Source organism: Procambarus clarkii, chromosome 5, assembly GCF_040958095.1.
Source record: "Procambarus clarkii isolate CNS0578487 chromosome 5, FALCON_Pclarkii_2.0, whole genome shotgun sequence".
NCBI lineage: Eukaryota > Metazoa > Arthropoda > Malacostraca > Decapoda > Cambaridae > Procambarus > Procambarus clarkii.
In genome coordinates this window covers 27,589,060-27,605,571 of record NC_091154.1, presented here as the reverse complement: position 1 = coordinate 27,605,571, position 16,512 = coordinate 27,589,060, and the positions used below count along the sequence as shown (strand labels likewise).

Here is a 16,512-nt window from a genome sequence, read left to right as displayed (position 1 = left end):
CCAAGCTGCCGACTCAATGGTGCAAGGTCTCACAGTCTCTGTTCGGCCATCTCGGAATAGACGGGTCATACTGGCTTCGTAAGTCAAGTTAAATTTGCCTGCATCCTGAAGTTTTACAAAATTTCATCTTAAGAGATTGTCACTTATCTATATATGTTCACTCAATTATATGGATTTGATATAAAAATTCTAAACATTAAATCTAACTAAATTCAATGTAGTACTGTATATGCTCCTTATTTGTCAATTATATGCATCACATGCCATAAATACTTAATACATTTATAGGAGATATTCATGTACATGAATTCATGTTCATGTACAGTACATGAAAAACTAAATTTAGGAAAGCAATATCTTTAGATTAAAAAATATATTATAAATCATAAATATCTTCTTAACTGAAGTTCTAGTAATGTCAGAGAGCTCAATTCACGAACAATTTTATTACTTTACAATTTTTCTCTCAAAATAATTATGACTAATGAAACGGCCACCCGCTCTGTAAGTTAAGGACAAAATTGCCCGTCTCCACAAGTAAACACATACCCGATAATATGCCAACTGTAGTGCCATCTGTGTGAAGGCATCAGGAGACAGCCGGCATGACTTCATAAAGCCCTTACCATAGGAAGTATGCATGTACAAACGTAGGTCAACGTCGTTCAGGAGAGCTTCAGCAACCTGGAGAAAATTGTTGATCTTGGTTACAACTACACGTGAAAGTGATGCACAAGATTTTATCAAGGTTTATGAGTAATGACTAAAGAGAATAGATACAAAAGTAAAGCAATTGTGAAAGACAAGACAATTTTGGAAGAAATGTACATGTTAAAAATCCTCCATAAGTCCCAAGGAGGCTGCACTCTCTGGCTCCAGTAGCATTGAAGCGCACAATTACACACAGTAGTACACCACCATCAATCAAAATCCAGACGGACAAAATCAAGGGCCCTTGGACAGTGACTATGGAAAAATAGTCATACAGTACCTGCCTGTGAGCAAATAAATTAAAAAATTAAAAAAATAATAAGTGAATATTTATCATTTCACTGGGTGAAGGTTGTGCGGAAGAATACGTGGTGGCTGTGTCTGGCGCCCGTCAACACCCAGTGCCAAACTTTGCTGACACTGTTTTATCCTCGGATGTTTCACTGATTGTTTTCACCCCTTTCTCTTTATTTACAAGATTACAAAACTTGATAAATCACATAACTCACATAAAACATTTGTTTCAATAACACGTTTCAACTGATGATTGGTTTACCTGGTTTACCACTCCAATACTACCACAGAGTGTAGGGAAAAGGATATTAACATAATATTTAAAATGATGTTGGGCTCTGGAAGATGACATATGGCCTAACTGGCACCACATCGGCGAGAGTATCGATTGAAAGAAAGGGGCAAGCCACTATGCTACACTTTCCAACTTCAGAATCACTTAAATCCATGGATGGTGAAATATTAAATCAGCTCTTCATGACTTGTGAGACAGAAATTGGAATATGCAGCATTTTTATGGTACCCAAAATCAAGAAACACATCAATAAGCTGAACAATCTGTAAAGACATGCCATGAAGTGGCTTCCAGAAGTGAAAAAACAAAAGTTACAAGGAGAGGCTAGAGGCATTAAATATGCCAAGCTATTAAAAGCAGGTGATATGATCACTACATACAAAATAGCAACAGGAATCGACAAAATTCACAAAAGAATTCTTGAAACCTACAACTTCAAGAACAAGAGATCATAGATTTATGCCAAGGAAACAAAGTGCCAATGAAATATTTGAAAATTCTCTTTTGCAGAGTGGTGGTAGATGGCTGTAGCAAGTGAAGTGAAAGGCGGTGAATGCCAAAACTGTCGGTAGTTTATAAACATCATGCGACAAGGTACTGGTAAGACGAGACACCATGAGTGTACCTCTCATTCTGTAATTACATGTGGAAGAATATTTATGGAGAAATGGAAATACTGTATTTTAATTTTTTCTCACTTACAGTTTTTCAGGAATTTTTCTAAACATGGCAAACGATCGACAGAAATTTTTAGTGTCAAATGACGTTCCCCTAGAATTAGTCAAGTTTTTGAATAGTGGGGGCACCTTAAATCATCTCCAGGCAATTTGAGCATATGATCAAATCCCTCTCAAGCGACTGGAGCAGTGCAAGGATTAGTCAGCTCATGAAGACTTGTATACTAGAAATTCTATTTCTGGTACTCTAATATCATCCCAGACAAAGCTCCTCATATGCATAAAAATTCTTAACTTTTAACATCTAGGACCACAAGGTACCGTCACACCAAGGGAAGATACAATAGGCCAAGCTCCAAAATGCTGCAAAATGTTTGCCATGCATATGTATTTTTCTCAATTGAGGCTTCTTTACCAAGATCATTTTCTTTTATGTCATGATATAAGAGGCAAGGTTTCAGTGAATTTAATAGCTGTCAGCCTAGTCATTGCTAGGTAGGCAAGTATAAATTATTGATAAATTTTCATTCTTTACTCATCTCAATTTATCACTTCTTAATTAATACTATACTTCCACACCTGAAGATTTAAGAAATACAACAATCATTCCTTCGTGTAGCTCCTATTACTGTACTCTACTAGCCCCATAATGTTTAATCACATTCTATAGATAAAGATTCAGTTAGGAAAATCAGCAGCGAGTGCATCCACATACCGAACACTTGGCATGACTGTGATATTCCCTTCCACACTGAATACTCACCCTGAATGAAGAATCAATGGCCAGGAGACACTCTTGGTTTAGGTCCCACTTAAGGCGTACTGGTGCAGGGGGATCACAGGTCACTTTCCCAGTGCAGTTTCCATTTTCATCGTATCTGGGTTGCACAGAGAAATGTTAGAATAAAAGACCATCATTTAAAATTTTCATAAAATATTCAACTTTCCTATTCGTAATGGACTTTTTTTTCATCTGTATTCTGCAACTTAATATTTATGATACTAAATCACTGATGGTGTACAAGACTATAGTATCTAAGGCAACAAAATTATTATTTAAAATCTACAAAATTTGTAAGGCTCTTTCACACATCCCCTACAGCGAGGGACGTTGTTCCCCATCTTCATAACGTTAAATTACAGATAAAACCTGCACACAGTTTAGCTATTTAGTGCTACAGTCTCCACATGTCCATTTTGTATATATATATATATATATATATATATATAAAACTTCAGAACTATGTTGACCAGACCACACACTAGAAGGTGAATGGACGACGACATTTCGGTCCGTCCTGGACCATTCTCAAGTCGATTGAGAAGACATTCCATTCTCAAGACAATCGACTTGAAAATGGTCCAGGACGGACCGAAACGTCGTCGTCCCTTCACCGTCTAGTGTGTGGTCTGGTCAACATACTTATGCCACGTTATTGTGACTCATCGTCTGCAACTTCAGAACTACATATGGCTTCAGCAAGCACACACAAGGTGTTACAGACTAGGTCCAAGATTGATAAGAAAATATAAAACAGCACACAGCAGAAAGGCCAAAGTGGTGAGGTTGAAAATATAGCAAAGAACCAAGCAGGGTTGCAGCATGATTGCCATGTCAAAGAAAACATTGAGCTTCAAGAAAAAACAAGGCATACAAATCTTCTCTCTTCCACTATCATTTAAATGATAGTGGAAGATCTATATCATTAGAACTACATATCATTTAAATGTCCGTGACTTACGGTCTTAATTATTTCCAGGTAGACATGGAATTAATTTTCATGTTAGTCAACATGCATAGTACGGTTCAGTATATATCATTTCTAATCACTACCTATGGGAAATTTATCAAAATACTTAGTCTGGAAAATTGAACAGCATTTTGTAATTCACAACTGTATTACAGGGAAAGAAATCTAGGAGTAATATCTAAATGAGAAGGTATTTCCAATAGGATATACTATGTAATCTTATGCCAAGAAAAGGAGAAAACAAAAAAAGTCGAGGTGGTGGTGTGCTGGTCAAAGAACACTTAAGCATAGAAAAATTAACATGTACAACCCACAAGATTCAGCTATTTTAGTGCCCGAGATTCAAAACCAGAAAAATTAACATTTTGCCTGGGCGGGAATGCATATTGCGTCCTTAAATAAATCTACAGATCTTGGGCGAGGACACGTTTCCAAAATTTAAATATTTGTTAAAATTCCATTTTTAACCAATCATTACGGGACGTGTTTTAAAATGTGCGCCAACGTCTTCCCATTCTCTGCACAGTATACACCATGTGACATCACGGCACCGCCACCCACGCAGGAGGCCCATTGTTATTGTGACCATGCTCGTGACCGCTGCGGCCTCCCCTTGCATCAAAACTTGCACCGTTCTGACTTTTACCTTGGCTATATTTGTTACTGCCTTTATACACACATTACATTTACTCCAAGATGGAAAGGAATCAAGAACATAGCACATCCATGACGAAAGCAGGTAAAGAAACACATGAGGGAAAAGCTAAGGAGTGTTCGCCAAAAGTACAGAAAAGTGAAACAAAACAAAATTCCACGTTAAAGAATATTCTGATCTTGAAAGTGCTGAAAGTGAAAAATGATGTAGACAGTGAGGTGGGTGAAACTGAAAGAGCAAGTGAGGATGGAACTGAAAGTGAAGGAAGTGATGATGATACCACCCCACGTGCAGGCCCTGCCTTTAGAACTAGTACCCAACGTAACCCACGTACCCCAGGCACCAGTTCTGGTGAAGCCTGGTCTACTGACAACACTGCACCATTTGTACACACAATTTTAATGGAACACCAGGCTTGACTGTACCAGTGCCAAGCACTTCTCTGGGATTTTTAGTTATTTATTATACGAGATTTGCTGAAATTTACGGTATATGAAAAACTTGTATGCATCACAAAGCTTGTGCAAAGCTTCTAACAAAACAAACAATGAGTGGGATGAAGTGAGTGTAAAAGAGCTTGCCAGATATTTGGGACCGAAAGTTAATGAGCTTTTGAAGATGCCAACGATGAATATGTACTGGCAAACAGGTAAATTGGGGCATGTACCTTCTTTCAATACTTTTATGACTGCAAAACGGTATGTAATGATTGCAAAGTATTTTCATACTCATAACAATAATGCCATTCCTAAAGACAATCAAGACAGACTAATAAAAGTTAGAACAGTCATGGAATATCTAACAAATGCAAAACAGTATACATTCCTCAGAAACATCTGTGTTTGGATGAAGGCACAATGTCATGGACCAATGTCAGTCTAACTTTCAGGGTTTATTATCTAAATAAATATGATAAGTATGGAGTAAAGCTGTACATGCTGGGTGAATTGCATACTGGTTACATCTATGATTTTGAAGTGTATGCAGGAATTGGGAAGAAGACAATTCAAACGGTTATGGGCTTGATTGAACCACTGAAGAACAGAGGTTATTATTTATGTATGGATAACTACTATGACTCGGTTCAACTTGGAGAAAAGCTGCATTTTTGTCTACATGTGATATTGTGGTACAAACACTTATGTGAAGGAAGCAAGACAAAAACGAATGAAATATTGTAGTGTAATAATGTCGGGGATGAATAATGAGAGTAAATAATGCCAAAAAGCAGGTTTTTTACATGATGATGTACTTTATTCTTATGGTATCGGTAGTGTTGTTCTTCCATTTCCCCTTATATGCATACAGGGTGTATATCCCTTTAGAGCATTCTATTGCAATTTGATTACAAAAGTAATAGTCACAGCTTCGTGTCATCCTTTGCAGATGATACAAAAATCAGCATGAAAAATTGCCACTGTAGAAGACACTGAAAAACTACAGACGGCTATAAATAAAGAATTCGATTGTGCAACTGAAAATAACATGATTTTTAACGGTGATAAGTTCAAGGTACAGTACTGAGGTATGGCGGAAATGAGGAACTTAAACGAAACACAGGGTACAGGACACAATCAGACCTACTCATTGAAGGAAAGTATCGTGTAAAGGACCTGGGAATTATGATGGCTGACGACCTGACATTTAGTGAACATAAACGAGCAAATATAGCGACAGCCAGGAAAATGATAGGATGAATTATGAGAAAATTCAAATCCAGGGACCCCGTAACAATGCTAACACTATTTAAATATCTGGTGCTATCCCATCTTGAGTATTGCTTGGTACTCTCACTTTCCCTTTCAGAGCAAGAGACAGCTCTGAATTAGAGGGAATACAGAGAACATATACGGCATGCATAGAAACGATAAAACATCTAAATTATTGGGACCGTCTCAAAGCTCTCAAAACTTACTCTCTGGAAAGGAGATGAGAAACGTATCAAATAATATATGTATGCAAGATACTGGTGGGCCAGGTCTCAAATTTGCATAGCAGAATAACATGCTGGAGCAAAAGGTATGGAAGGAATTGCAGAATAGAACCAGTAAGGAGTAGAGGTGCCATAGGCACAATTAGAGAGCACTGTCTTAACATCAGGGGGTCCACAGCAGTTCAACACCCTACCAGCAAGCATTAGAAATATTGCTGGAACGAAGGTGGATGTATTCAAGAGGTACTTGGACAGGTTCTTGCAAGAAGTGCTGGACCATTCAGGCTGCAGTGGATATGTGGGTCTGCGGGTTGTCACAAGTCGAGCCTGGGCCCTGGGCGGGCTAGGGAAGAAGAACTTCTGAAACCCTCTCCAGGTATGCTCCAGGTAATATACTTAATGCTTTTATAAATTGCACAGTATGCTTCCTCATGGGGTCATATTTGCTCATTATCCTCTTGCAATTTTTTTCTTTTTAATGGTTGGAGGAGAGGGGAGGAGAAAGAGCTTTCGTACACAATACTTAATGTAGTTTAGTAGAAACTATATTAATGAATTCAAACCTCTCAACACTATTAGGAAGATCAATTCAAAAGATTAGCAGTTCTCAAAGTAAGTTTCTATGGGTAAATAGGGAATAACAGGGCACACAAGCATGCTTCTTATACTGTACCCATATTCAAAGATATCCTCGCCCATAATGAATTCCCACATGTGGCCCAAGACAGGGGCATCTGCCCTGGGAAGATAATCAAAGAAGGCTTCAGCAACATCAGGTTTACACACCAAGAAAAATGAAAGACAAAGGGAAAGTTAAATGGGAGATGCATAATAATAATAATGATGAAGACCCCAGCATCCTCAGGTACCTGATGCAATAACAATAGCAAACAAATTAAATGTATTTCTAGTTGAGTACATATATTCTACTCCACACATTAAACAACCTAAATTAATGTTTCTTTATAAATACACTTACCAGGTAGCTGCAAAACAGTATTGTGTGTAATGTAAAAGATTACATTCCCAAGTTTAAACCTGTGCAGCTGTTACAACTGCGCCTTCTTATAAAAACCAACAAAAGTACCTAGACTCTTTCTATTATCTCCACACATCAACACACACTATTTTGGCACAGGAATTTCTAGCTATATTTATATAGAACTTCTTGTAAGGTACAAATACTTCAATGTTTTATTCATAATTCTTATTCTTCAATCTGCCATAATTATATCAATAGTATTATAAACATACACAGTACTGCCAATGGTCTAAACTGCACTGAAATATAAACTTTTCTTGAGCTATTTGCTAAATGTTTACCTGAACCAAATCATTCACAATCAGATCTGCACGAATTTTCACAAGAACTACAGTACTGTACTTTCACCAATTAATGGTTCTATTCGTCAGTAGCACACAAATTATAGCAGCAGTGGTTATCTTCAGATGATATGGGGCGTAGCGTCCCCGCGGCCCGGTCCTTGACGAGGCCTCCTTTTTGTTACACACCCTCAGGAAGCAGCCCATAGCAGCTATCTAACTCCCAGGAACCTATTTACTGCTAGGTGAACAGGTGCATCAGGATAAAAGAAACTCTGCCCATTTGTTTCTGCCTCCACCGGGGATCGAACCCGGAACCTCCGGACTATGAATCCAAAGCTCTGTCCACTCAATTGTCAGGCTCCCGTAGCCTATAATGTTGGATTTTGTCCTCTGAATAGCTTCCCTTAACCATTTCTCCTCTTTTATTGTACCTGTATTTAGTTTTCCCCATTTCGAAATCTACTTTAGTTTACCTGCTGTTTAGTTGGATTCTAATCCCATATATACATGAAGAAGCACTCTGGAGTGTGTGGCTCAACCATGCCAAATCATGCTAAAACTTTAAATATGGAAAATAGAATGTGCACAGGGAAAACAAACTGAATACAAAAATATAAACATTATAAAAAATGTTTAAGGAGGTGCATAATGCAATGAACAATTAAATTTCCAAGAAGCCTTAATTGAAACAAATGTACCGTAAAAGTAATAACTAGGTAGGTTCTGAGAGCCATCAACAGTTATCCCCCAGTAGTCACACCTTAAGATACATCAATTGAAGTGTAATAAGTACAGGGAGTGCAATGATTGCAGGTACACTGATTATAGTACATTGCACACACTTTAATTCTCTTTTTTTGCTGAAGTTTTATATAATCTCTGTCCTTACAGTTGTGGATAAAAGTGGTTAAAAAAAAAAAAAAACATTTCAATGTACAGTATTCCATTTGCTGATCACTGCAAAGAATGAAAATTTCTATGGATTTCTACACCTACTGCATTTTCAACTTTCACCAATGGTCTCGTTTTTATTTTCTTTCAATTTAAAGAGGCTGTTCTTTCTACCTTGTCCATTCCTCAATACATGCAGTGATTATATTTCTTTTCTTTTCCTATCTTTAAAGGCTGCAAAGATAAGGGATCCCTTAACCTGTTCTTACCGACACGCTCTCTCGATTCTAGGAGTAGTCATGTTACAAACGTGTATTTAAAAATACTTTAGTAATGCTTTCACATAGGCTGGGTAAATGGTTTTAAAACAATTTAGATTTTTAAATAATCACCTATGTACAGTACTGTTCTTCTGTTCACCAGCTTCTCGTATGCCAGTGATATTATCTTGTTTTATGTGCACCTCTGGTGTTAATATTAGAATTATATGGACTCCCATCTCGGGTTGAGTTGTAATAGCCATTTGTCTCCTTTTAGGTTTATCAAGGTCCTTCTGCAATGCTCTACTATAATCCTTTCGAGTCTTTACCTTCTGCATCTTTGCTTCATCTGCCAATTCTAAATATTAACATTGCATAGTACAAGCTCGCTCCTTCAAGTAGGTTAAATTATTAAAAAAATTAAAAGCACTGCATCACATACAAGTCTTCCGATGCTATCAATTTGCATCCAAACCATCTAGGATTATGTCTTGTTGGCATCAGGACATTAGTAAAACTTTGCTGTAGCTATGTTGGGATTACTCAATATTAACATCACCCATCCGTAATGATATTTAAAATTCATAAAATCTGCGAACAAGGAGACCATGTTACGCAATAACAGGGACATTATTTACACCTACGTACACGGAAAAATTACAAGCCAATGCATGAAGGTGTTCTAAAGATATTGCAAAGACAATGCACACATCAGATAATTCATTTAATACTATAAGATATCCCCTTTGAGGGATACCTGATAAAAAGGAACTAAAGAATGACATGAGAAGCAAATATTCAATAGTAACATGCTGCATGGAAATTATTTTCCCACTTCTAAATAACAGTCCTGAACTAAATAGAAACCCCCTACTGCTAAAGAAACACGAAATCATGGTCTAGGGCAACAAAGCCGGCCAGACCACACCTTGCTGTAATAAAAGGAGGCAGATCATGCTCAGGAATGTGCTTCAGGCATCAATATATCAACTAAAGATCATAACTTCTTTGTTCTATTATACATCTTAACTTTAAAGAAAAACTCCCTATAAACTTTCTAGTACTCAATGTATGCATGTAAATGAGTAAATAAATATACCGCCTTAAATTGCAATCGGTAAACTGTATGTAATCGTCTCTCATTTGTATCTGGAAAATTTTGAAATTACACTATTGTGATAGCATTGTATATTACATACCAAGGAAGTAACAAAAATCCCATGAACATTTTTTCTTGCAAATATAGATCCAATCAAACATGTTAGCCTTTTCTGAAACAGAATAAAATTATGATTGGTTACAGAAAAGCAAAAACCAGCAACTGTATTTTCCAGGAATATTGCAAGAGATTCTTATGCACAGAATATTAAAATTTTGATCCATATTTAATAACATTAATATCTTCACAAAAGCTTGCCTTTGGCAAGCATTCCTGGGCAAAATTTTAATGAATGTAAACAATTTTACATTCAGTTTTCCACCATTTCAAATAATATACAGTATATAATCTGTATCCCAGTATCCATTCAGAACTACACTATAGGCCTAACTAAATTCCTGTTTGCTTTAAACTGATACAGAATCGAGTTTTGCAAAATTGCAACCTATTAAATGCATAATGGCTTAATCTGCAATTCTAAGTTTAATTAGAATTTTGAACGTATAATTGTAAAATAAAAAAAAAATTACATTTAGAACATGAAAGCAATAGCATGTACCACATTCCTGAACATGATGAGCAAAGCATAAAGAAATGCACTCTCACCCAACTGTGATGAGGTCCTCAGTTATGACAAACTCCCACAGGTGGGAAATGACCGCTGCATCTGCCCTGTAAGGGGTTAGGAAGTAAACTCTTTGTAAGTAAATTGGGTACAAATGGCCATCGAGAACTGACCACCACCATATATCAAATCCATAAAGTTGCAAAGGGTGTGAGGAAAATTAATGGAAACACGGGAAGGGGGGGGGGGGGCAAACAACACGAAGAAAAACACACACGAGGGAGTATGGCAGCGGAGGGCGGGGAGATTAAAAGCATCAGTGACAGGAGGTTGTGGGGTGGACGGGTCGGACGGGTTGGACTGAAGATCATATTGTAAAGCCTTAAAGTACTAGCCTATATTAATGGGACTTGAGCAATATAACAAGAGTATTAAGTAATACTTTTATTATGGTAATTAAGTACTATTTACACACACATACCTGACAAAATGGTTAAATGAAAATTACATACAGTACTGTATACCTAATTTACAAAATGTATGCATGCTTACCTATCTGTGCCTACATGTGCATGTGTTGTGTGCGCACAATTTGCAAGTATGTGAGAGCGAGTGCACAAGATCGAGCATGTGCGCGAGGAATAAATTGAGATATTACAACATCTCCATTATGCATATTCATTTATGCAAAAACAGGAAGCTTTTGGTTTAAACTCTGAAATTATCCGTGGCATTCATACATTTTCATAAAGCCAATGGCAAAAACTCTCTCAGAATCAATTATTTAGAACCAAGCATAAAACAAAGAAATAACATAGCATATAATGGTTTTAGTCTTCAACATTTTTATAGAAGATTGTAATATTCTGAAGTAAAAACTAATCTACTGGTGCTGATGTACACCTGTTTAGCCCAGTCATTACTGTAACAATTAATATAAGTTTTTTATGGAAATATTCTCAAATTATGATTCTAACAACTGTAGTAATTGATAAATGATAATGAATGATCATTGATAAAAGTCGCATCTAAGTATAATTCTTGAGTATACAGTTTATAATAAAAAGTATTGCACATTATGTTACTGTTACGACTTTCTTGGGTAAATAATTCTTTCTTAGGTAAAAAGGCAGCAGTAACTGCCTTTTGCAGCTTTCTTAGGTAAGTAAATAATTTACTGTAAATTTGTGTAAACTAACCCAACTAAATGAACAAAACAAACACTTATGAATAAAGTATTTTACTTCTAATATAGGACTTTAAACCCCCCCCTCTAACTCAACATCAAAGTTTTAACCATTAAATAATAACAAAGCAACAAGATCATTAATTATAATTGTCATCTTTGATGGGGGCTTCTACTGCCTGGGGTATTTTAGCAGGTAATGCCACTACAACACCAGCACATTAAAGAAATATTTGTCAGACCTATAGTCAGTCATACACACTGCTTTACATTCTTCCTTGTAATTGTAACATTAACTGAATGGTTTTAGTTTTGGTGTGAGTTCTTTATGTAGTGTGCTAATATTCATTAATACGTGTCCATCCTCAGTCAATAGGGAGAAGCTAATTCCCAAACCACACTAACTTCGAAGATAAACATAGGAAGTGCTTTCATTTTCTCAAGGAAGTAAGATAATCTTGCTTCCAGATATCCTTCCAGCTTTAGAGGTTCAGGGTTAGATAGTCATAACTTTCTTGGAGATGTTCTTGAGTGGATACACCAAAGAGTTCTCCAGCCAAACAATGTTGTCTTCTCTTTTTAAATAGAAGTAGCACAACTCATGGATTTAATTTATGCAGAAAATTCTGTTTAATTGCTGCTGAGCACAAAGGATTAGCCTCATTGTGGACTACATTATAACCATCTTTCATGGAAGCAGATGGTGAAATTGCTCTTTTGAATAGAAGTTTGTCTTTCCAGTTACTTCTGCTATTGCCTACGATCTTATTTCTAGAGCATTATTACCATGTCGGCTATATACCTTCAACCAAGAAAAAATGTCTGAAAAATGAGCTCCAAATACCAAGTTTAACCAAGCATCTAAGGAAAAGTTTTAGATAAACAGTAAACTTTATTGAATATGATATTTTGCCAGTAAGGAAATTATCAGAAGACTTTCATGCAAAATATCTAATAAACTGTAAAACTTGTTTCTCAATAGCATTTTCAATTAAGCTATATTTAACCAAATAAGGCAAATCAAGCAACTCAACATAGTTATTTAAAGTGCAATTAAAGATGCACCAGTCTCCAGAATTACATCTTCTTGAGATGATTTCGGGGTTTTAGTGTCCCCGCGGCCCGGTCCTCGACCAGGCCTCCACCCCCCCCCCCCCCAGGAAGCAGCCTGTGACAGCTGACTAACACCCAGGTACCTATTTTACTGCTAGGTAACAGGGGGATAAGGTGAAAGAAACTCTGCCCATTGTTTCTCGCCAGTGCCCGGGATCAAACCCGGGACCACAAGATCACAAGTCCAGTGTGCTGTCCGCTCGGCCGACCGGCTCCCTGGGAGCCGGTCGGCCGAGCCGGTCAGTCGGCGAAGTGTAGAAGACATACTTCTATAATCAAGGAGCGTATTCTTTTTTACTACAACATTCAAAGAGCCCCATTATTTTAGATACACCGATGGGGTGAGAGATTCCAGAGGCTGATTGCAATCAGATGTTAATTACACAACTCGTCTTTGGAATTTTACTTTATCAATAATCATGGCAAGCCTAATTTGCCCTGAAATATTCATAATACTAATTGGTTCCAGGTATTACACTATTCCTGATCTATCAGTGAAGAGAGTGTACATGCATGTGAAGGGCATGCTGTGTGAAAGTTACGAGTGAATGATACACGTACGTCGATGTGCGATTTGTGTTTTGGATACTGTATCTAATATGATACATGTGCATGCAGGAGAAGCAGGTGCTCATGCTAGTGATTTATAATTATGTTTTCAACAACCATTGTACCAATTTTAAAAGCTAAAATTATATGATGTTGTAGACAGGGTAATCTCTACACAAAGAGATAAAGACTTTACCAAGCACAGTACAGTACTATTAAACAATGTTCAGTACTTACCAGCTGTGTTCTGCATTAAAGCCAATCTGTAAAGCAAAATTCACAACATAAGAGTAAATCTAATTAAGAAACCAAAATCTAATCTTGCTACCATAACCTAACTTGCAAAAGGAATAATATATAATTACCCTGAAAATGCATAGTCCATTACTTGGCACAATTACATTTTAGAAGTGAGACGTGTACTCTGACTATTAAATGTGAGGGAAGCTACCGTATTTAAAAGTGGTCCGGAGTAAAGAATATTTAATTCATATAGAAAATAACTTGTGCACAGAATTGAATTGAGAGCTCTTAACACAAGCAAGCACTAGAAAAAATGAGTCTTAGAAAGACTATGCAAAAGAAAACTAAAGGAAATACAACAAAACAAGCAAGATTGAAACAAATAGAATCTTTGGTTATTGCACAAGACATACTGCTTAAGAAACTTGCCTGGAACCCCTGACACAATATTTAAAGAGAATTAAAATTACCAGTAATGCAAGATATAAGAAAACATTTACCTTACTTTTATCACTTACACTTAAATGGAGTTACAAAATATTGTACCAGAAATAGTATCTGCTTGTAGCTTATGCCAAGTACTGTACTATCAATAATGAATCTATATTTAACCATTAAAAATTAAACAGAAAAAAAATAGAAGTGAATTAAAGAAACTTCAAACTTTACCCTGCCATTCTTCATGATGATGACATTGAAGGACTTGTCATACCAGCGGTCGTAACCCTTGCCGTGAAGCATGGCTCGACCAAACCTGTCCAACTGACTAGGATCATTTTCACAATAGTCATATTCGTCCTCTTCCAATACCAACACAAAAGCAGCCTTTTCTGTTGGAAATGCCATAAACAAACTGAAAATAAATTTAATTAGATCTAGTTACCATTATTAAATTTCAAATTCTGATACTCATTTACAGACTGCATTTATCTAAGATGTCATTCATGTTTGAAAAAATTTCAAATTCAAACTTTTCTGAAAACAATCTCAAGGTAGTTCTTGTTGACATGTGGTTATTACATTTATAACTGCTTGCCAGAAATTAGCGAGTCAACATAACGAAATGCATAATCTTTCGTCCTTCCAGGAATCTTACCAATCGCTGCCAATGATATTTGATTGATTCCTTTGCTGAAAAACTTTGTACGTGCTTCAGCCCATGGTTTACGCTCTCCAGCAGTCAATGCCCCCAAGTTGGCTTCACCCTTCTCTGGGACAGACTCATCAGCCAGAATACGCTCAAACTGACTGGAAGGCAAATATTTTTGTTATTTAAAATAACTTCATGAAGAGGGTGAAGCCAAGGATGTTAAATATACAGATATTTATAGTACTGTACAGAATATACAAAATTAATTTCTAATTAATTTGTATACCAAGTTTACACAAAATTAATGATATACCAACCTCATGCAGGATTTGTGCAATCGAGCAATTACAGGGTTATAAACTTTTAAAGGCACTAACTCAAGAGTTTAATCAACTGCTTCGTATGATTGCCACATAACTTACATCTGAAGTTCTTTAGGAGTAAGAAGCTGGCCCTTGTAGTAGCAAGGCATTTTGAAGAATCGGCCTGCATGGTACACAACAATGTGTGTCGAGTCACTGAAATGGACAATTTTATCCGTCTGGATGCCTGGGATACGAGTGGTGTTAAATGTGCGGTCATACTGGTATGAACACAGTGGCACCAAATTCTGAGCCATTATCTGGAAAAATATACATGAGAAAATTAGAAGCACCTATTGATAATTAATCTTTGCACTGCAAGGGTTACACAATTACAATATAAATGGACTGTCCGCCCTGCACCGGACATTACCAGAATATTAACATGATCTGTAATAAGCTATGAAAGTATACCACTTTCTTGGGTACAAATGTAACCATGATACTCCTTCCATTCACTTGGGGTGTGTGGGTCTCAAACAATGAGGCCAATGCACTCTCTGATGATGTTACAATGTTTATGTAACCAAGATACATTACTCTTATAAAATATCTAATGTAAATGTTATTTGTCAATACTGTAAATAAATCAGGGCTACTATATTTTTTCAAATCAATAAAATATTCTAGCAATTTCTAACATCAAAGAATAAATTCAGTTTGTAATATACCTTTAACCTATAAATCTCATTATAATGAAAACATCTAAAGAAATTGATGGTCATTTAAAACCCTAACTGTGTACCCTAAATTAAGCCAATTTCCTGATGCACAAATTTTTCTTTTCTATACCACAAAACATTTTTTCTAATGGGAAAAAGTCTAATAATTAGTTTAGGCATAGCAAAGTGAGAAAATGTTGAAAACATCTAATTTTGATAATTCATTTTCAAGTTAACTATCTGTAATAGATTTCTCCCCACTAATATCTTCTAAGTCCATAAAAAAAACTAAAAAATTTATGTGCCATCAATATGACACTACCTTCATCCTTTCAAACCCCCAACACTCGCACAAAATATTTAAAATAACGAGTTAACAAAACTCCTGGATTGTACTTGGATGGGGTTCTGGGAGTTCTTCTACTCCCCAAGCCCAGCCCAGGGCTAGGCTTGACTTGTGAGAGCTTGGTCCATCGAGCTTGGAGTGGCCAGAAAACGTTCATAAATTGGTCTCCCATTTAACTTTTCAAAAAAACTCGTTCCTTCCTTCAAAGTGCTGTTTTATCAGTTCACACTTTTTCCCCCCTTTGCTAGGTCCTTTCATTGTAGTTTTCAAATTTCTACACATCTGCCACTGTTTTGCCACAAAACAGAAGGGAAAACATTTCTTGGCAACTTCTCAACATAGGGAGGGCAGAACAAATGACAAGATTGTCTGGGAGACAACACAGCCATGGAAGTCACACGACTGCCACCCGATCCACACCACAAGTGGTACTTGTTGATTGAT

At 36.6% G+C, this 16,512-nt stretch overlaps 1 protein-coding gene across 1 annotated transcript in view; it reads right to left on the bottom strand.

The window, feature by feature from the left end:
• Positions 1-16,512, bottom strand: part of whd (carnitine O-palmitoyltransferase whd) — an 81,509-nt gene that overhangs the window by 31,880 nt on the left and 33,117 nt on the right. Inside the window, exons 8-12 of the mRNA XM_069300039.1 lie at positions 15,121-15,320; positions 14,705-14,856; positions 14,278-14,438; positions 13,603-13,628; positions 10,559-10,624 (exon numbers count right to left, since the gene is read on the bottom strand). Coding sequence (XP_069156140.1) covers positions 10,559-10,624; positions 13,603-13,628; positions 14,278-14,438; positions 14,705-14,856; positions 15,121-15,320 — 605 coding nt within the window. The remainder of the gene's footprint in view (positions 1-10,558; positions 10,625-13,602; positions 13,629-14,277; positions 14,439-14,704; positions 14,857-15,120; positions 15,321-16,512) is intronic.